The sequence below is a fragment of the Symphalangus syndactylus genome, chromosome 16 (genome assembly GCF_028878055.3).
Source record: "Symphalangus syndactylus isolate Jambi chromosome 16, NHGRI_mSymSyn1-v2.1_pri, whole genome shotgun sequence".
NCBI lineage: Eukaryota > Metazoa > Chordata > Mammalia > Primates > Hylobatidae > Symphalangus > Symphalangus syndactylus.
Window position 1 is genome coordinate 73049048 of NC_072438.2, and position 21549 is coordinate 73070596.

Genomic DNA, 21549 nt, shown 5'->3' on the forward strand with positions numbered 1-21549 from the left:
GCCCCGCAGGGGAAATTGTCCTCACTGCAATGTCAGTGGCATGAAATTTGTGCTCCTCTCCCTCCCACGTATGTCATTGTTTCATTTGTCCACCATATCTGAAATACTCTCTGCTACTTTAATATCTTAATAATGTGATATAGGGAAAGAGTATCAGACTTAAACCCCTCAAGAAAGCTGAACTGTAGCCTCAGCTTTGGTACTGTGCTGGCAATGGCCCTGTGGTCCCTGAACTCCTCTAAGCCTGTGTTTGCTTACACACAAAAGGAATGAATCATGTTCAACTAGCGAGTGGTTATGTGGATCACCTGAGGAAGCTCAACTAGAGAGTGGTTATGTGGATCACCTGAGGAAGCTCTACCAGAGAGTGGTTATGTGGATCACCTGAGGAATGCTTGTACACGTGACAGCATTTTATAAGCTGTAAAGCTCGACACAATGTGAGACAATATTATCATTGCTCCTTATCTTCACTACAAGTTTTCTGCCATGAAACTCTGCTAAAAGATAATCTGTGATGACTCGTAGCCTGCCAGGCAATACTTTCTCTTGTGTTGAATTCTCTTTTCTCTCTCTCCCATCCTACACCTTCCCCTTCTTTAGGTGTTACTTGCTGGTTTGCGTGGCAGTCAAGATTTCGACGGCCACATTATCATTTTAAAACTCAGGGAAGCGATGTCTACTGTTGAAAAGGAGATGAAATGAAGTACCACCACTCAACTTTGCCCAAGTCACTTAATTTTCTCGATTTGACTTGAAGACTCTATTTTCCTTTAAGAGGCCAGTGGATTGGTAATCAGCAAGATCATAGCTTTAATACAAGCTAAATATCTGCCCTTTGTTTTTTCTTTTAACAGATATATGTGGTTGGGAGGATAGATGGAACAGTCAAGGCACAAACAGGATAAGAAAGTACAGCTGACCTTTGAACAACATGAATTTGAACTGCATGGGTCCACTTATACTTAGATTTTCTTCTGCCTCTGCCACCCCTGAGGCAGCAAGGCCAACCCCTCCTTCTTCCTCAGCCTCCCCAACATGAAGGCTATGAGGATGAAGACCTTTATGATGATTCACCTCCACTTAATCAATAGTAAACATATTTTCCCTTATGATTTTCTTATTAGTTTTTATTATCATATATATATATTGAGGCAGAGTCTCATTCTTTCACCCAGGTTAGAGTGCAGTGGCATGATCTTGCTCACTGCAGTCTTGATCTCCCGGTCTCAAGAGATCCTCCGACCTCAGGTAGCTGAGACTACAGGTGCATGCCACCACGCCTGGCTAATTTTTTGTAATTTTTTCTTTTTTGGTAGAGATGGAGTTTTGCCATGTTGCCCAGGCTGGTCTGGAACTTCTGGGATCAGGTGATCCACCCACCTCGGCCTCCCAAAGTGCTTGGATTACAAACATAAGCCATTGTGCCCAGCCATGATTTTCTTAAAAATATTTTCTTTTCTCTAGCTTACTTTAAGAGTACAGTATATAACAATATAACATACCAAATATGTGTTAAGGCTTCCAGTCAATGGTAGGCCATTTGTAGCTAAGTTTTTGGGGAGTTGAAAGTTATACAAGAATTTTCAACTTTGCAGGTTGGTGCCCTCAACCCTTGGGTTGTTCAGTGTTCAAGTATAATGCTTTTCTTATTTCCTAAAGGGGAACTTTGCTGCCTGGGGGGTATTGATCCTCATTGACCCCTAATACCTCTGACCCCTCAAAAAGCCTCATGCTCCAGAATAATAAGAAAATGGCCAGATTTTTATGTTTCACAATTTATGAAAACAAAACAATCCAGCATGCTAAAGCTTTGTGTAACTGTATTTTAAAGCAGCATTTTCTCTACATTTCCTTTTTTGTGCTTCTTTTCTGATTTGTACTCATAAGTAGTAGAAAGCATTAAGATGAGATTATTTTCCAGAAATGATTGTTTTCTGTGAGAACTCAAACTATGTTGATTAAAAGATATAGTTGGTTAAAAAAAGAATGTCATTACATAGAATTTTTCTGTCCCCATATGATAACATTTCTCTCTATAGCTGATATTTTTGTGAATCGTTGCAATCAACAATCTCAGGTTTTAAATGATTTCTCTTTTACTGAACACTTGAATTGTCTGTACAATGCAGCTTCTAAGCACTTTTAAGAAAAAGAAATTTGTTTCCTATTGGCCAAATCTGTTTGCCTTTTTCTCATTTTGTTTCAAACTTTCTTCTACCGAGACCCTAAATAACGTCTGATTTTAATTTGTAAATGTCTCAAAGGAACCAGCTTTCGTGATACAATATTATTTGTTATATCTTTTCTTATTTTTCTTGTTAGTTTGTGCACGGACCACCGTGTTGTCTTTAGTTTCTTTGTTTTGCACTAAGGAAGCTTGAGTTTTCTTCTTTTGTATTATGAAATATTTGTGCCATTTTGATATGAAATTTCCAGAGGTAGTTTTCATAGAAAGACTTTCATAATACACTTAGTTTATATGTTTACTATCTAAGACATCCTTGAACTTTAAAGACATCAGATTTTCCATTGTCAAGCTAATGCCACAAAACACTATCAATGATATTCATATCAAACCATTGCATCAATCAATTGGGAGGCATAGAAATCAAATGTCAACATGGAGACTATAGTGAATATTATACTGTATACTTAAAATTGGCTAAGGGACTAGATCTTAAATGTTCTCATCACACACACAAATATACATACACACAAATGGTAACTATGTGAGGTAATGCATATGATAATTAGCATGATAGTAATCATTTCATAATGTATATCAAAATATCATATTGTACTCCCTAAATATATATAATTTTTGTCAATTATACCTCAATAAAGCTGGAAAAATTGGAAGGTAGTTTTTAGATAACAAGGTGGTTTTTTAATATTCTGTGCTCACTGTAGCTTAATTCAAGTAGTATTTGGCTGTTTTTATGTGCAAAAATATGTGCTAGGCACTATTGGGTATATAAGGATGAGTAAGACATGTAGGCTAGCGTCTTGCAGAGTTTGCAAAGATCTAAGTATTCCAAAGTTTGCATTCAATATCTCAAGTGCTAATTGAAAGAGTAGGCCTGGGATCCAATTTGAAACACTGCTCAATATAGTTAAGGTCAAAGTTCAACCTTAAACAAAGAATTAATTATTCTGCTCTTAAAAAGGTGAAACATTCAGGGTAATTAAATAATTAAATCAACAGTAATTTTCTCACAATAAAACTTTGGTTCAATTATATAAGGAGATTACGACATTAATCGTAACTTAACTGTGATAACGATTCCTGTTTAAAACCTCATTATAACCCAAGTGAAAATATCATTTAAAAAATTGTTGGGTGCCTTAAACTTTCTTATTACAAACAAACAAGAGTTAGCCAGATTCTATAATAACATTCATGGCAATTGAAATAATATAAACCCCAAATTGTACCATAAAGTGATGATGTTTTCAAATGAAAGGATAAATATCCTTAAATAGAGGGGAATCTACCAGTTGCCAGGGATCATCAAACAATGTGAGGTGTCGTGTGTATATTATTTTTCTTATAGTTAAAATAATAAAGGCAACTTCATATTTTTATAAAAACTCATGCCCCGAATTGCTGTTAATGCATCAGACTCGGCTGCCTTCACTGCTTTGGCACCATCTTCTGACCCATAATACTTGGCTTCACAACATTGGCCATGAGTAGGATCACCTGTTCACCTTCGGCTCTTCTTTCTCTCCATTTCATCTGTTCTTTGAAGGCACACTTCACAGCAGGGCACCTTCCCTCCTTACGCGGGTCTTGCTTTAGTTCCTTACTAGTAAGTGTGATATGTTGGGCCCTGTGATATGTTCTAAGCCTTTTCTGTGTATTATTTAATTCTCACCTCAATAATTTTATGACTCCTTTAACAGTTGAGGAATCGAGGGGGCACAGGGACATTAAATTACTTGCCTAATATTACACACGTAGTCAGAAGTGCAGCTGAGGCTGAAACATATATAGTCTGCTCATGCTATTGACTTACACTCTCTAGCGAGTAATTGTTGAATCAATGAAAAGCATTTTCTCTCCAAATCCATTCCAAAAAAGCCATAACTGAGATAACTTCTTCAACTACCTTCTTAACTGCAATCTCCATTCCCTCTAGTGGGCATTAAATCCCATATTCAGAGTGATATTTCAAGCTTTTTGTTATGCCCTCATCACTGCTCTCAAGTCCTTTGAAACACACCAACTCACCTAAAATATTTATTCTTTTTTTATATGTATATACTTTAATCTTTTAAAATGCCTCTCCTTTTTGTGCATATATATTCTCTGTGAATAAAAAACTAGAAGAAACTATAAATGCTTTCCCTAGGAAATATTTTGGTATGCTTCTTCTTTTCTTATTCCAGGTCACATAATTTCAAATTTGACTCCTTACATGGGCCTTTGAGAATACCCATTACTTTTACTTATGTATTGATAATTGTGATAAAAAAAAAGCTCTAATTTTCTTAATTCTGTACTTCTTTCTGATCTATCTTCAATTCTAGATGGAAAGAAAGGTTTGCAAAGAACACTGATATATTTAGCATGTCCATGACTGTTGCATTTTATTGTCATCTTTGTAACTGGCAAAATAAAAGCTTGTAGGAAGATGGGAGTTTGTGCCCAGCAGCCTACACCAACACACACAGAGTTGCCCCCTCCAGGTTGCAATGGCACATTGACATCTAAACATAATCTCCTCATTTGATGAAGGCTATCAAAGGGAGGACCCCTCCCAAATGTCTGTTTATTTTTGGTAAATGTGGGTGGAACATAAGGAAGACATTTTAAAATTTGGCTTGAGAGGTTGAGGCCTCTAAAAGTTAAATGTATAATTCTGGTTACAATGTATTTTTGGCTTTTCATATCAGTGGAAATGAAAAACACCCACGGTTTAGGAATCTATTGATGCTTGATTACAGTATGTCAGGAATTTATTATCTGATTTTTGAAATAAAATTTAGTCAAAATTAAAATTAGGGATTTTTGTTCTACCAAAAAGAGACATGGACTCACATGTTCAATGCAGCATTACTCACAATAGCAAAGACATGGAATCAACCTAGGTGCCCATCAATGGTAGACTGGATAAAGAAAATGCGGTACGTACACACCATGGAATACTATGCAGCCATAAAAAAGAATGAAATCATGTCCTTTGCAACAACGTGGATGCAGCTGGAGGCCATTATCCTAAGTGAAGTAACACAAGAACAGAAAACCAAATATGGCATGTTCTCACTTATAAGTGGGAGCTAAACATCGGGTACTCATGGACGTAAGGATGGCAACAATAGGCACTGGGGACTACTAGAGTGGGGAGGGAAGTGGGAAGGAGAGGGCAGGAGTTGAAAAACTAACTGTAGAGTACTATGCTCAGTACCTGGGTGATGGGATCAGCTGTACCCCAAACTTCAGCTTCATGGAATGTAACCAGCTAACAAACCTGCACATGTACTCTCTGAATCTAAAATGAAGTTGAAAACAATTAGAGATCTTGATTTTAAAAGAAATGTAAACTAGGATCTTGGCGTTCAGCTTATTTATATTCCTATCTGCTACTACAGACCCATATTATGACAAAAAAAATGAACTCTGGTGCAATCAGTATTTACATGGTTTACTAATACTACGAACGAGTTATGCTGATCAATAAATAACTATGCCTATAGAATAGATTCAAAGGGCTGTGTCCTAATGAGCACGGGAGCCTCTCTAACCTTGCAACAACTTCTACCTCTGTTTAACTTGTTGGAGTGTGGAAGTAACAGCTACAGTGGGAACAAAAAGCATCCAAACTCTTCACTCTTTACTTTGACTCCTTGTTTGTTTATTCATTTATTTTTTTGAGATATAGTCTTGTGTCCGCAGTTGGTGGATTCTTGGTCTCACTAACTTCAAGTATGAAGCCGCGGACCCTTGCGGTGAGTGTTACAGTTCTTAAAGGTGGCGTGTCAGGAGTTTGTTCCTTCTGATGTTCGGATGTGTTCGCAGTTTCTTCCTTCTGGTGGGTTCGTGGTCTCGCTGGCTCAAGAATGAAGCTGCAGACCTTCGCCGTGAGTGTTACAGCTCTTAAGGCAGCGCATCTGGAGTTGTTCCTTCCTCCCGGTGGGTTCGTGGTCTCGCTGGCTTCAGGAGTGAAGCTGCAGACCTTCCCGGTGAGTGTTACAGCTCATTAAGGCAGCGTGGACCCAAAGAATGACCAGCAGCAAGATTCATTGCAAAGAGCGAAAGAACAAAGCCTCCACAGTACAGAAAGGGACCCCAGCGGGTTGCCACTGCTAGTTCCGGCAGCCTGCCTTTATTCTCTTATCTGGCCCCACCCACATCCTGCTGATTGGTCCATTCTACAGAGAACCGAGTGGTCTGTTTTGACAGGGTGCTGATTGGTGCATTTGCAATCCCTGAGCTAGACACAAAGGTTCTCCAAGTCCCCACCAGAGTAGCTAGATACAGGTGTCCATTGTGCATTCACAAACCCTGAGCTAGACACAGGGTGCTGATTGGTGTGTTTACAAACCTTGAGCTAGATACAGAGTGCCCATTGGTGTATTTACAATCCCTTAGCTAGACATAAAGGTTCTCCAAGTCCCCACCAGAGTCAGGAGCCCAGCTGGCTTCACCCAGTGGATCCCGCACCGGGGCCGCAGGTGGAGCTGCCTCCCAGTCCTGCGCCATCCGCCCGCACTCCTCAGCCCTTGGGTGGTCGATGGGACTGGGCGCCGTGGAGCAGGGGTGGCGCTCGTCGGGGAGGCGGGGGCAGCACAGGAGCCCACGGAGGTGGGGAGGCTCAGGCATGGTTGGCTGCAGGTCCCGAGCCCTGCCCTGCGGGGAGGCAGCTAAGGCTGGGCGAGAAATCCAGCGCAGCACCGGTGGGCTGGCACTGCTGGGGGACCCAGTACACCCTCCACAGCCGCTGGCCCGGGTGCTAAGCCCCTCATTGCCCGGGGCCGGCAGGGCCTGCCGGCCGCTCTGAGTGCAGGGCCCGCCGAGCCCACGCCCACCCGGAACTTGCGCCGGCCCGCAAGCGTCGCGCGCAGCCCCGGTTCCCGCCCGCGCCTCTCCCTCCACACCTCCCAGCGAGCTGAGGGAGCCGGCTCCAGCCTCTGCCAGCCCAGGAACGGGCTCCCACAGTGCAGCGGCGGGCTGAAGGGCTCCTCAAGTGCCGCCAGAGTGGGAGCCCAGGCAGAGGAGGTGCGGAGAGTGAGCGAGGGCTGCGAGGACTGCCAGCATGCTGTCACCTCTCAGTCTCATTCTCTTGCCCAGGCTGGGAGTGCAGTGGCGCGATCTTGGCTCACTGCAACCTTCGCCTCCCAGGTTCAAGTGATTCTCATGCCTCAGTCTCCTGAGTAGCTGGGATTCCAGGCATGCGCTACCACGCCGGGCTAATTTTTGTATTTTTAGTAGAGACCGGGTTTTGCCATGTTGGCCAGGCTGGTCTCGAATTCCTGACCTCAAGTGATAACGCCTGTCTCGGCCTCCCAAAGTGCTGGGATTACAGGCGTAAACCATATGCCCAGCTCGATCCCTCCATTTTGTTCAACAAATTGAATTCAAGCAGGAGGCTCTAGGATTCCACCGGCATGATGAAATGGAAGTTGGAGTATCTGGGATCCGTTCCTTGTGAGGCTTTCTCTATTACTCTGCTGTGTGGCTGGCCAAGGTAAGAGTTGCCTTGGGTTTATGACCAAGGCCAGACATTCTAACTTTTCTGCTCTCCACATGAGCTACTGTGCACAGAGAGAAGTTTAAGAGCCAGAAAATTGCTGCTATACATGACATTTTCTTAGTATCAAATAGCAAATTGAAACTTTTGTCATCAAGAAAGTGAAATCAGTTGGTTTCACTTTCAGTGGAAACAAATGAGGATTATTGCCAATAATGGCTGTTGAGAAATTACTTCTAGAAATATTTTCTAAGAAGTATATCCAATGAGCAAGTGTATGCATGCACTTTCTCTTAAACATGCTAAATCATAGAAATATAAAGATGTTAGTTAAATGGCTGAGCATTAAATTTAAATAATGAAGAAGAGAGATGTGCCCAAGGCACTTGCCCTGATTCAGGGAGAAAAGATTATTGTGGGTCATTGAACCAGAACGGAAGTTTAGAGAGGGTTATCAAGGGAAAGAAAAAGACACTTAAAAAAAAAAAATCACAATGACCAGAAAGATCACTAATTGCATATCTGCTTCTAAAATGCTCACATGTAACTATTTTGAATCCCACTAATGTGTTCTGGAAATTAAAAAGTAAAAGGAATGTGCATAACAATAAGGCAGACGTTCGTGCGGCTCTTTAAAAGTAGCCTTAAAAAAATTTTTTTTTTCTCTCTACCTTTGGGTTTCACACAATAGATTCTCAATCAGTATTTGTGGTACTGCGTAGAATGCAATCATTGAACACCAACGCATATTCCGGGTTTTTTTTCACTTGTGCTTCAAAATGGCTTTGCAAAGTGGACATACAGGGGAGAGTATATAACTGAGTAGCTAGGTGGTCAGACAGTATCGTCTGTCGGGGTCTTAGCAGTGTGAGACAATGGCCTGAAATACTTGACTGCTCTGAGCCTTAGTTTACTCATCTGTATGGAAACAATACCCATGCATTAGGGTTGCTGCGAGGATCCAATGAGATAACCCACTTAAAGCACTTAGGACAGGGTTTAGAACAAAGTAATGCTCAGAAAATATCAGCTATGACGATGCTTTCATCTGACATTGCTGTTTGAAGCAACAAGTGGTTCAGAGACTCACTGAATCACGCATAGAATTAGTGCCAGGAGGTTTCTATTCTTCAGTTGATGCTCTTTTTAGGAAAAAAAAATCAGTGTAAGAATTAAAAAAGGCAACATTTCAACGATGGCATCTTTTAAGTAACCTTTCAGAATGGATAAAATATTGCTTCATGTTTACTAATTTGGATCATGTAATTATGGTAACAAATAATTGCTCATTTCTAATTTTAAAGGTGTGTATGGCTGACAACTTTTATTTTTATGGTCCGTTAAAACATTACTGTCTAATTATCTTGAGAAAAGTGGCTTCATTGAATTGGGTAGACATTAATTTTAAAGACTGAGGATAAAGGCATATTGGGAAAGCCTGTACGTTAAGGCCTCAAATAGAACCCACATTTTCATAATATTTAAAAAAAATACAGCCTATCAATTTTTTTGAAAACTGTCCCCTCAAAACCATCACCAGCTTCCATCAGAAAATACCTTTGAAAGTATACAGTTTATTAAATTCCATAAAAACAGATCTGGCATGTTACTAAAAATAGAAGCACCTCGAATGCATTAGTGGAGGCTGGTCTTATGTATACATTGTGTGGAAGGAGGGGTTAAAGAACACCGTGGAAGATAAAATAGAGCAGACGGGAATTAAGTGTTGCTGTAGCTGTTGAATGGTACTGTGCAAATCTTCTGCCTAAAGTTAGGCATAATTCTGATATTTTAAGTAAATTCATCTTTGTGTTAATGAATGCCTATGTCTTCAAAATCTAATCTGTATCTACATCTACCTGTGCTCTTTTTTTCTTATGGAATGTAATCTTAGACTATATACCTATCATCGTCAAGAAATTGTTATGTTACATAAAACAGGCTAGAGAGTTACAGGGATCTCTGAAAACGTGGAATTATAAGGCTTCCCTCCATTTTTCTATTATATTAAGTTTACATAAGCCAAAGATAACCCAAGTGGATTTTGTATAAAAATAAAACGCTCTTTTCTTTAGCCCCTGACAAGAAAATATGTACCTCTTTGAGTTTTCTGTGTCGGTGTTAGGACTCTTTCACTCTGCTGGTTGTTGAGTCTCTAAATCTCTCACTCTTTGAACTCCAGCTTTCGGACCTTTGGCTTCCTCATCCGATTAACTGGGAGGTCCTGGCAATTCTCCCTCTGCAGTGTAAGCTAACACCTGCTCTGTCTTTAGATGGGGTTCAAACACCTAGGAAGCTCTGCCGAGCCCCAGAGCCTGGTTGGCTCTTCTGCTTTTTATTTTGATAACACTTTGTGGATGCTCAATTTATCACTGAACTTGCCACATTCTGTTACACGATTGGCAGTAACATTCTCCTGGGACAGTGGTTCCCAAATTTGGCAACATGTTAGAATCATAAATAATTAAAAACCAACTAAATCAGAATTTCTGGGGAGGTGAGACCCAGGGAAGGTATTTTTAAAAGCAGCACTTCTCAAATTTTAACATGCATACGATTCACCTGGGGATCTTGTTAAAATGCAGATTTCTGATTCATTCAGATTGGAGGTGGGGCCCGAGACTCTGCATTCCTAACAAGTTCTCAGGTGCCACAGGTGCCACTCAAGCTAAAGTAGCTCCAAGCAGCCCCCAAATGGAGATGTGGTTTAGAAAACAATCACATCCCGTTTTTATATCTTAAACTCACGAACTCAGAAACTTACCCAATACAGGACCACTTACTTCTTCCTATCCTGTTACCTGTCCCCGCCACTACCATTTTAAGTGAGTGGATGTTGACATTTTCTCATAAATCAGAATTTGGTTTGTCAATATTTCAGCTATAGTGGGCTTTCTCCACTATTCCTCCCCACCTTGTCTTGTCCGTGTCTCTGCATTCATCTCACTGGCAACAGAATGCAGTGGAAGGCTGAGGAAGGTTAAGATGGAGGAGGAAGGTCTCGCTGCAGTTGCTTGTGCTTCAGTTGTAAAGCACCATCTTGTCTATTCTTGTCATTGGCTGTTGTGACCCCCACTGCCACCCATGACCCTCTCTTTTTTTCTCCCTTCTAAACCCGAAAGCCCTTTGTTTCCCTTACTTATTCTCATTTTCCTCACTCCACCATCCTCACGATGACTTACCACAAATTAATTTGTGTTGTCATAATTTCAAACCAACACAAAGACAAACAGATGTTAATGTAAACATTTCTTTCTTCTATTTTAAGTGTTATTATCTCAACAGCATTACTTTTCCCCAGTTAATGCTTCTATCCTTCCACATACAGATAGATCCTTTGAGTGTTAGGCACCCACGATAGGCTCTGAGTGATTTTTATTTAGTAGTAATCTGCTTGAATAGCATGATTTAAGGTTCTATTAGCCTTGGTACACCTTTATATGTCAACCTAACTATTCTAGTGGTTCCCAGAGTATGCACTGAGGCAACCTGGGTTGCAGGAGGGAGCTGACCAGGAAATATTTAAAAAATTTCAGGCATAGCCTGGTGTGGTGGTTCATGTCTGTAGTCTCAGCTAGTTGGGAGCTGGGGCAGGAGGACATCTTGAGTCCAGGAAGTCGAGGCTGCGGTAAGCGGAGACTGCGCTGCTGAACTTAAACCTGGGTGATAGAGCAAGACCCCAGCTCAAAAAAGAAGAAAAATAAAATAAAATAAAATAAAATAAAGGAAGGAAAAGGATTGGGAAATAAGCAGCACGTGACCTCTGCAGACCCCTTGCGAATTACTAGCTCAAGGTAGTTCACAGTTTCAACAGTAGGTGGTGCTGCATTCCTTTCAATGATTTATATTTATAAAGCTGAGTTTTCCATAGAGGCTGTGATAAAAAGCAATTACGGTGCAAAAGTCAAGGTGGAAAAGGAAATGAGAGGGCTGTGTCCGATCTGATTGAGAAATTGTGCCATGCTCAAGAGATGCACACATACCATTTGTAAGTGTGGTTAAGAGTGAAATAATTTTTTTTCGTCAATTTGTGTGTATTATTTTTTCAAATAATTATTAAGTTGTTAGAACAAAAATTCTTATTAAGTTGTCTGAGTCTAACTATTTAATACATGGCACCATAAGGTATTTCTTTGAGCCTAAGGGCTCTGTGAACCAAGAAAGTTTTGGAACCTCTGCTCTGTTCTAATCGTTTTTTCCTGCCAAAAGTTTCCTGACCTAGTGGAGCTGGATAATCGCATCAGGTATCTCTTTTATTCCAGATAAATTAAAGGTGGACCAACTTGTGGCCACAAATGAGGGGCAACTCTCTCCTTTATCTTTTTTTAAAATGTATTTTTTTCTATTATTTTTAATTGTAAAAAATACTAGTCTAATTGTTTCATCTGTTGATATCATATAACTTCAAAGAGGAATTTGAGAAAATGCCGTATCAACAGCTCAAAACCACCTCTAACATGTGTCTGATACGGCCATGGAGGCAACTTTGACAAATTCAGTTGTTGCCCTTGATATTTTTTTTCCAGCAAATATCTCATGTGTTATAACTACAAGGAGGAGAAGGAGGGGCAGCAGGGAAGGACAAGTGATGAGGAGGGAGGGAAATTTATCTAGCTGCCCATAAAATATCCAAATCCAACTAATCCAGTCAAAGCTGTGGTTGTGAAGAGATTTTGCCATGATTCTCTATATTTTCCACTGAGCTTTGTTAATTACCTCATTTTACTTCTGCAGTGATATGAAAGTCAATATGCCACTTCAATGCATTGCACATGGATTTAATAGAACATATATAATGGATTTTTACCAATGATAGTAACTTCTTTATGCACCTACTTTGTCCCTGCCATTAGTGCCTTTATCACTTTACTGCAACTCCGGCAGGTAGGCGTTGCTGCATGCACTTTCAGGATGAAGAAACGAAAGCCCAGAAAGGTTAACAGCCTGTCCTGGGTCACATAATTGGCAACTGGCAGCACAGTGATGCATTCTCGGATCTGCTCGAGTCCACAGCTTGTAACCTTTCCCCATGGCAATATTACTTCTCACACTTATAATTGTAAAACTGATTCTTACGAGGTTTTAGCCACTGCTATTTCTAGTATCCTGAAATAACCTGCCCCGCCTTTTAATTTTTTTAAGAATATGTGGCATTATAGATGTAAAATGGCATCACAATTGGAGACGAAAGCTGGAAAGGAAAAAGGGGAACCATCATTTAGATAAAGCACTTTTTAAAACTTAATCTTCTATGGCAACAATGCTATTTGTGTTGTAAAAAGTGCTTTAAAGATTTTAAGATGATGATTATTTTTTACAACCATCACCCGATTCACCTAGTGTTCTTCAAATTTCACAAAGGAAATGGAGTGAAGTACAAGTAGCTGTACTGTCTTTAGTAGTCACACAGAGTGTGAATGTCACAGCAAATACATGGCTAGATCCTTGGGGATCTGTGTTGACGTTCACCCTTTCACTGAATACTTCCTCTCTTACTTTATTCTACCTTAATAATTCACATCATTGGAATACTTCCTGATTATGTCAGCCCAAGCCGTGGATGGCTTTCCTTCATTTATGGTGGTAAATACTTAAAGAGAATATTTACATATGGTTATTCAGGGATATTTGATCACAGATTGAAGTGTGAACATGCAGCCTTTGGGATCTGCAAAATGTATGTTTTTTGTATGATATCCTAATATAGATGTCTTAAAATCATAGCTGTAATCATAAATGAATGCATTTTCTCATGTATATTTTTATGTCCATTATCAGTTTGTTTATGAAGGGATGTGTGACAATGATTTTTAAAAAATCAACATTACCTTATGAGGCACAGAATCTACAAAGTACAAACCTGTAACCCTGGTTTTTTCTTTGACATCTTTTCAGTATGCAGATATTCTGCAACAAGGATGGAGCTGATGATAAAATTCCAACGAAACTCACGATGACAGGCTAACCAAGCTGTTTCCCTGACTCAGCTCCAGAATCTGTGAGGGCTATAATAAGCGATGCCTCCTCACTTTACTTTCTGGAGTCAATAAAATGGTCAGATGATATTTGGAAAGAGTACCTTTACATAAGCATTTTTCTCTTTTACAAATTTTGCCACAGTTAAATCACAAGATTTTGAAATACCTGTTTTTTGCCAACTATTTGAGATAAGACTAAACAGTAGCAGTAGCAGCAGCAGCAGCAGCTGCCAAATCTAAGGCAGTGGTGGGTTTTGACAGCAAAGGGCTCCATTTGGCCAGAGGATGGATGGTGCTATAGGTAACAGAGTTAAGAAGTAGTTAATTCGCACTTGGCCAAAGGACTATAGCTCAGAATATTTGCTTTTGAATGAGAGAAAAAGGAGCCTTCCTTTCCTTACAGCTTAATCTCTCCATTCCTATTTTTAATACACCCTGCTTTATAGAATAGCCAGACCACATTTTTTAAGCTACAGTAAAAATTAAAGGATTTATGATAATCCTGTGTGGATGGTTGTGGGTGTTTCACTTTCAGCTGGAGCATTTTCTCTCTCCTTATTGCAGGGCTAACATTTCTCAGCTTTTTGCTACAGTCTTCTTCCCGAAACTACTCAAGTGGAAAAAAAAAAAAAGTCTTACCAGATAAGCAACAATTCTTACTATATTGGGGAATAGTACACATCCTCCCCGTCTATTTATTACAAGTAACTTCTTCAGGCTTTAAACCCAGAATGTCAAAGCACTCAAAGGAATCCTACCTTGCCCACATACTGATAATCAGATCCTGTGTATTCCTCCAGGAGAAAGAACTGATTCCACATCCAGCTCCTTTTTGAACGGTTCAGCTCATTTTTGCTGTTTCCAGAGAGCTCCAGGGCCCTTTTCTTTGCTGGGAAACCACTAGTCCTCTTTGATAGTGGAGTTGAGAGAGTTGGGTAGGGCTGGCCCACCCAAAAGAGCAGCAAGAAGTAGCGGTAAGTTCTCATGCTGATGGCACCGTCGAGTCCCTGGGTAGTGAGTGCCCCTCTCTTGGAAGCGCCTTTCTCACTGCACCGTATCCAGCCTCATTCCTCCTTCCTTCCTTAATGTTCTTTGCTTGGCTCTCAGAGGATATCTGGAAAGAATAATAACATATCAAGCATTTTTAGAGATGCTTAAAATTCAGTGTTAGAGCAAATAGGCTGGGAAAAAAGAGGACAGAAATTTGAATAGCAAAACAACAAAAAAAAGTTGGCTATCAATTTTGAAATGAAGGAGACGGTCTTCCAGACATGCTAAATGGAAGGCATGTGCTGGGTAGGAAGCTCTTGTTTTCTTTCTCCTTTTCTGCCGCTTAAAAATCCTATTTTAAGGAATAGTGTTGCCATAGGTCAATGTGCCAGAATGGATTATTGCACTCCTCTTTTACCTTGGAATATGTGGGCTGAGATCTGGTAGAAAAAATGAGTTTGTGTTTCTGATTCTATTTGCATATTTATCCTCATGAACAAGTCTAAGGCAAAGAATATCACAGACCATTTGAATTCAATTGAAAGTGGATAATGTTGAAATTTCACTAAAATGTATTGAATCCCTGAGATGTGCCAGGCGTGAGTCAGGCAGAGCCAGCTCTGCAGACTCTTGGCTTCAGAGATGAGCTGTGATAGGACCTTTGGGTCAAATAAGGTTGGAAAAGACCATACACCTTCTTTTCGGAGTGCAGATTAGCATATCAGAGTGCCTGAAATAAAGTTTCTAAAGTGATATTTTGCAACAATAAAGATAAGCCTATACATATTTAATCCAGCATTTCCCAAACTTGACCAGAAAACTTTTTTTTTTCCCCTTAGAGGACCTAATAATACTATAGGATGGGTGATTAAGCAACCTATAGAATTTGTATTTAATAGACTGTAAGAATTAAATGAGCAATTCTATTCAAATTTCCTTAGGAAATCCTAAACTTTATCTATAAATTTTTGCCTGTATCATAAACAATCAAGCATATTTGTTAAAACTGGTAAAACTACAATTACATTTGTTATAATAAAAATTACAGATGCATAGTTGCTAGGTAATTTTCACAGATGTGTCAAACATATCTAAGTACCACAGTGAGGGCCATCAACTGTAAGAACTATAACAAACTGTAACAAAAATGTCAGCTATTATACTTGTGGGTGATAATTTTCCATGGGAAATATTAATTTTCAAAAACATGATCTACCATTAAAAAAATCCTGGTGGCCAGATTGCTTGGTATAGATGTCCCAAATTGGTTTGCTAGTTTATGCAATTAAAGTCATATATGCCTATATCTCCTTTAGAAACTTTTCCACATTTTTGAGTAAATTACTCCTTTGTCTTACTATTTGATATAGAAAAAACATTGTCTTGCCAGGCGCGGTGGCTCACGCCTGTAATCCCAGCAACTTTGGGAGGCCGAGGCGGGCGGATCACTAGGTCAGGAGATCGAGACCATCCTGGCTAACATAGTGAAACCCCATCTCTACCAAAAAAATACAAAAAATTAGCCGGGTGTGGTGGCGGGCACCTGTAGTCCCAGCTACTTGGGAGGCTGAGGCAGGAGAATGGTGTGAACCCAGGAGGCGGAGCTTGCAGTGAGCCGAGATCGCACCACTGCACTCCAGCCTGGGTGACAGAGTGAGACTCCATCTCAAAAAAAAAAAGAAAAAAATATTGTCTTAAATAATACTAACAACAACAACAAAAAAAAGAAAGTGTTTTGTAATGCGGAATGTAATAGTAATTGAACTGGTACATTTATCTAAACCATGCAGATCAAGAACATGTTTTAGGTAATCTGATTAGTATTTTTTTCTCTACATCAGAAAAGATTGGTTCACCTGATTCTTGTCATTCTACCAGGTAAATGCATATGTGACAAGGTTTCTGTTTGTTTTTTACTCCAGCAATGAGTAATTATAGCCACCTAAAACGTGGCTTAGTCAAAGCCTTCTACTGAAAGATAAGTGAAATATTTTATAATATTCGGCATTTTAAATCCTTTATTCCATTATTATGCATCTTCTTGACAGCAGGCTGGGGAAGTTGAAAATTCCACAGGTAAGTAAATTAGTACTGCGACAATTAGCCACACTGGAAAAATGCCAGGCAACAGTATACTTGTCATAATGCAGCCTTGGTACAGGTGTGGAATGACTGATGATCAATTAGGTACGAATGATTCTTCTCTCTCCTCATAGATGGTATATAAAGGGGACTGAGAGTGCATATGGAGAAAAGCCCTCTAAAGACATCTATTCATTTTTAGTAGCAGAGATTACACTGAGGTTGAATCTGTGGAAATTACATTTTTCTTAATTTCCCTCATTCTCCATTATTTGCAAAGACAAATCCTGCAGTGAAGAATTACACGTCTGCTGCTGCACTCCGTGAGCACCCCATGGTGCTGGCAGGAAAGAGGGATGCGGAGAATGGAGGTGTCAGCTGTTTAAAAGGCAGACTCCTGAAGGCCATTTTAGAGAAAAATCGATCCCTGTGGGTGTTGTGTGCAAACTCTACAAGCTGTTGCCACTTGAATATTAAATATTAGTTCTTTTTAATATCACAGATACCAAAATGTCAAGTATTTCATTTTTTTCTTAGTTGGTAATGAGCTTTTAAGTGATAAAAATTTAAGTAGTGTTTCCAAATAGGCTACAACATCTAATTTTGCTACAATCCAGCTCTTTTTGTATCCACTTGACAGGGTGCATCCTTGTTAAAAACTTAATATATATAATTTAATTACTATGATCAATATGCCCAAACTCATATTTGATGTTAGTTTTTTAGAGGGATAGATTTCTCTGTGAAATTCTATAGTTTTTTTTTTTTAAAAAAACCCTTTAAACTGTTGCATATATAACTTAGCAATTCTAATTTAATGTTTCTTAATAGGCAGGATTGCATAGTGGTTATGATCATCAGTGCTAGGGTCTGCAACATTAGTTTCTGTAAACCTGGGAAAACGGTTTCATCTCAGTGTACCTCAGTTTCTTTATTCTGTAAATGGAATAATGATACTATCCACCTCATAGGGTGTTATAAGGATTAAATGAGGCATTACATGCAAACCATTTAGAACAGTGCCTGGCATTTAGTAAGGTATTATTAAGTATTAGGTATTTTAATCACTAATTATTGTTGTTATTCTCATTTGTATTGCATGTATAGAATCCATCTACAACACATTGCAAACATCTGCAGAAGATAGTTTATTGATCAGAAAACATCTCCAACCAAGTCAAAATTTTCTTAAAATTAAAGAATAGAAGCACTTGAAAAATCTAAAGTAATTTATATACTAATTGTTTTCTTTTGTGTGGACTTCAATTCAGCATTTAACAGTAGTTGTATAGAAACAGGGAAGGCAGAGATACTGTGTGACTTGTCACCACTGTTTGCCTGAAGGAGAAGAATATGGGCCAAAAAGAAAGTTCACTGGAGGATGGACTCATTCATAGAATCCATATTTTCTCCTTTCCATTTTATTATGTTAAAGTTTTAAAAGTCATCTTTATTCAGGTGAAAGAAAATCGGAGCTAGCTTTAACTTAGTAATTTTGCCCCTGTAAAAATGGTACTGGTAATTAACATACTGATATTATTCTAATGTTACATCAGAAAAGAATTTGATAAGTTAAAATGAATGATATCTGCTATGGTTTGAATATCTGCCCCCTCTAAAACTCATGTTGAAATTTAATCCCCCGTGTGGCAATATTAAGAGGTGGGGATTTTAAGACATTGGATTGTGAGGGTTCTTTCTGCCCTCGTGAATGGATTAACTCATTCATGGATTAATGGGTTATCATGAGAGTGGTACTGGTGGCTTTATAAGAAGAGGAAGAGAGGCCAAGTGCGGTGGCTCACGCCTGTAATCCCAGCACTTTGGGAGGCCGAGGTGGGTGGATCACCTGAGGTCAGGAGTTTGAGACCAGCCTGGCTAACATGGTGAAACCCTGTCTCTACCAAAAAAAGAAAAAACCCAAAAAACAAAAATTAGCTGGGCATGGTGGCAGGCGCCTGTAATCCCAGCTACTCAGGAGGCTGAGGCAGGAGGCGCTTGAACCCAGGATGCGGAGGTTGCAGTGAGCCGAGATCGTGCCATTGTACTCCAGCCTGGGCAACAAGAGCAAAACTCTGTCTGAAAAAAAAAAAAAAAAAAAAGAAGAGAGACCTGAATCACATGTTAGCATGCTGAGCCCCCTCACCATGTGATACTAGGCAGAGAGTCCCCACCAGTAAGAAGGTCCTCACCAGGTGTGGCACCTCAACCTTGTACTTAGTCTCCATAACTTTAAGAAATAAAATCCTTTTCTTTATAAGTTATCCAGTTTCAGGTGTTCTGTTATAAGCAATAGAAAATGAACTAAAACAATTTCCAAATTTTAGATTTTACTTAACCTGAAAAACCGTAAATGGGAAAAAAATCAGTATGCTGCAAGCATGCCCCTAAATGCAAAAAACAGGATTCTTATGGTGCAGAACAGTCATATGTTCAAGCAAAGGAAGACAATGGCCCAGAAGCAGCGCAACTTTGAGAACTGTGGGAAACGGTTGATTTCTGAGCAGGCAAAGTAGTGGGGAACCATGTGGTAAGGGGCAATCAGATGTGGTGGCTCATTTTGTAGATGTCAGGAAGTAAATGGAAAGGGGAAAGAAGTAAGGGCATGCTCAGATACTGAACTTAAAATAGCAGGCAGGGTTATTCAATCACAAAATACCTGAAGACTAGATGGTGGGAGGGAGGAAAAGCAAAACGAAGTAGATATTGAACCTTTTTTCTGCCCTCACCCTACCCTCCATTCCCTCTTAGCATTAGGAGCCAATCAATTAGAAACATGAACAACTCCATAAAAATAAAACGTGAACTACCTAATTATAGTCTAATGACAGTTTAGCAGTGGACATAAAAGGCTACTTAATAGACTATGTCTCTTTTCTTTTTGTTGGGATCTTAGTTTTTTGTGAGGAACTTTCTATTTTCTATAGGGAATCGTTTGTATGCTCGGAAATTTGATGTGCAAAAGTGGTTGGTGGTCAGGAAAACTAGTTTGAATCTTTGCAGAACCCTGTTTTATTGATGACTAGAAGGTAATTGAGATGTTTATGGATAGCGGGGCAAGGCCAACATAGCTTTGGTAATTGCATACTTTGAACATTTATTTGCCTGGCAGCCAATATGCATATGTACTTCAGTATCCACAAGAGTGCACGGTCAAGTCCAGATTTTATTTAATACGTGCCATTTTGGAGGAGCCTGGGCCTCATTAATTCAAGTCCTATCAAGATAGAGTATGTGATAATTAATGCAAAGGCTCTGCTGACGTTTTCTTTTGATTAGCAAAATCTTTTTCCCTAGATTATTGGAAATTAATAGTGCAAAAATATTTCATAAGGATATATAGAATGAGAAGACAAACTAATATGTCCTCAAGTTCCCTAGTGTACTTTGGAATCACCTTTTATTCGCAAATAATTAATATGCTAATTAGAAATTTTTTTATTGATTGAATTGCTTCTCCGGTGACATGTTTGATAACAGTTTGAATGACTCAAATGTATTATCTGGTTTTGAGATACTGATTTTATTACACTATTTGCAGACTAAATAAATATAAGACATATTTGAAAGCAATATAATTACGTTCAAGTTTTAAAATTTAGACTTGACATAGATTTGTTCTGGTGTCGTTGATTAATTCTAATCAGTGTGATATTACTATAATGCTATCTAGACTCACAAACCAAGCACATTGTTCTTTAGCATGTGGAACCTTAACTTTGGCATTGAAAGCACAGTAAGCATTCAGTAAAGCAACGTTATTAATATACTTTAACCAGTTGCCATAGTAAGAGAATGTTTTACAACCTATTATAAATTGTTTCTTCAGATAAATGGTGTTGCAAACAGCATAGTACTTTACATTTCTGTAAATATGGTCTATATTTAGGTCATCCTACCCCATTGGATGATCTACACTTAACTCTTCCTAACCCATAAATATAGAACTCTTTTTAGCATAAGTATCATAAATACCTTATTACTTTTTGGTACATTTTCTTGCATTATATCATTAAGGAAGTAGAAAACAGCTGGTTATTTATGACTTTTTAACATCTCTCTTACTGCATTACAACTCTGAGCCTGAAATCTCGAGTCCTGCCCTGTCTCTGTGGGCAATGAGGATGAAGATGGTATGTAATCCATGAAAGCCCAGAAAATTAAGGAAACAGAATTGGAAAAAACAAGGAAGATGAATTAAACAGAGTGAAGCCAAAGGGAAACATGCCTTCCTACAAGTAAATCTTAAAAAAATACGGTATTTATTCTGAGAGAAGAGTTTTACAGCCAATTAAGCTTGCTCAAGATCAATTTCCTGGTAACCCAAGAAACTTTGTTTTGAATAGGTGGCCACCTGCTGTGAATAAAAATATGTCTACAGAGCATGGCCAATCCTCTAGAAGTGGTAACACAAGGGTAGAACCAATTTAAAAGTTTTGGTAGGGATTTCACATGAAGTCTTCATTTCTAAACCTCCATTTCATTTTTCTGTAAATGTCAAAGTCACTGTTGAGTAAAATTGGTTCCGTTTCGTGTGTGTAATGAACTCCGCTGAAATGTGTCAAACAGCTTTGGCACCTCTCACCATGAAGCACTTCTCTTGTGCCAGTGAATCATTATGGCAAGAGCCATCAAATGATGCCTGATATATTTTTTTGTAAATGTTTATATTTGTGGATAATATGCCAATCGGTTTGCAAACTGATGTATTTCCAGATGAAGCGATTTTAACAGCATTGCCCTTGTTCTGAAATCATATTCCACACATTGCATTAATAAAGATAAAATCCAATGTTTTACAG

The 21549-nt window shown here is 39.1% G+C and overlaps 1 protein-coding gene across 2 annotated transcripts in view; it reads right to left on the reverse strand.

Annotated features, from left to right (window-relative positions):
- Nucleotides 1-21549, reverse strand: part of CDH6 (cadherin 6) — a 132596-nt gene that overhangs the window by 44612 nt on the left and 66435 nt on the right. For both annotated transcript variants that reach the window (XM_055246065.1, XM_055246068.2), the window contains exon 2: nt 14434-14789. In XM_055246065.1, coding sequence (XP_055102040.1) covers nt 14434-14661 — 228 coding nt within the window. In that variant the 5' untranslated portion in view covers nt 14662-14789. The remainder of the gene's footprint in view (nt 1-14433; nt 14790-21549) is intronic.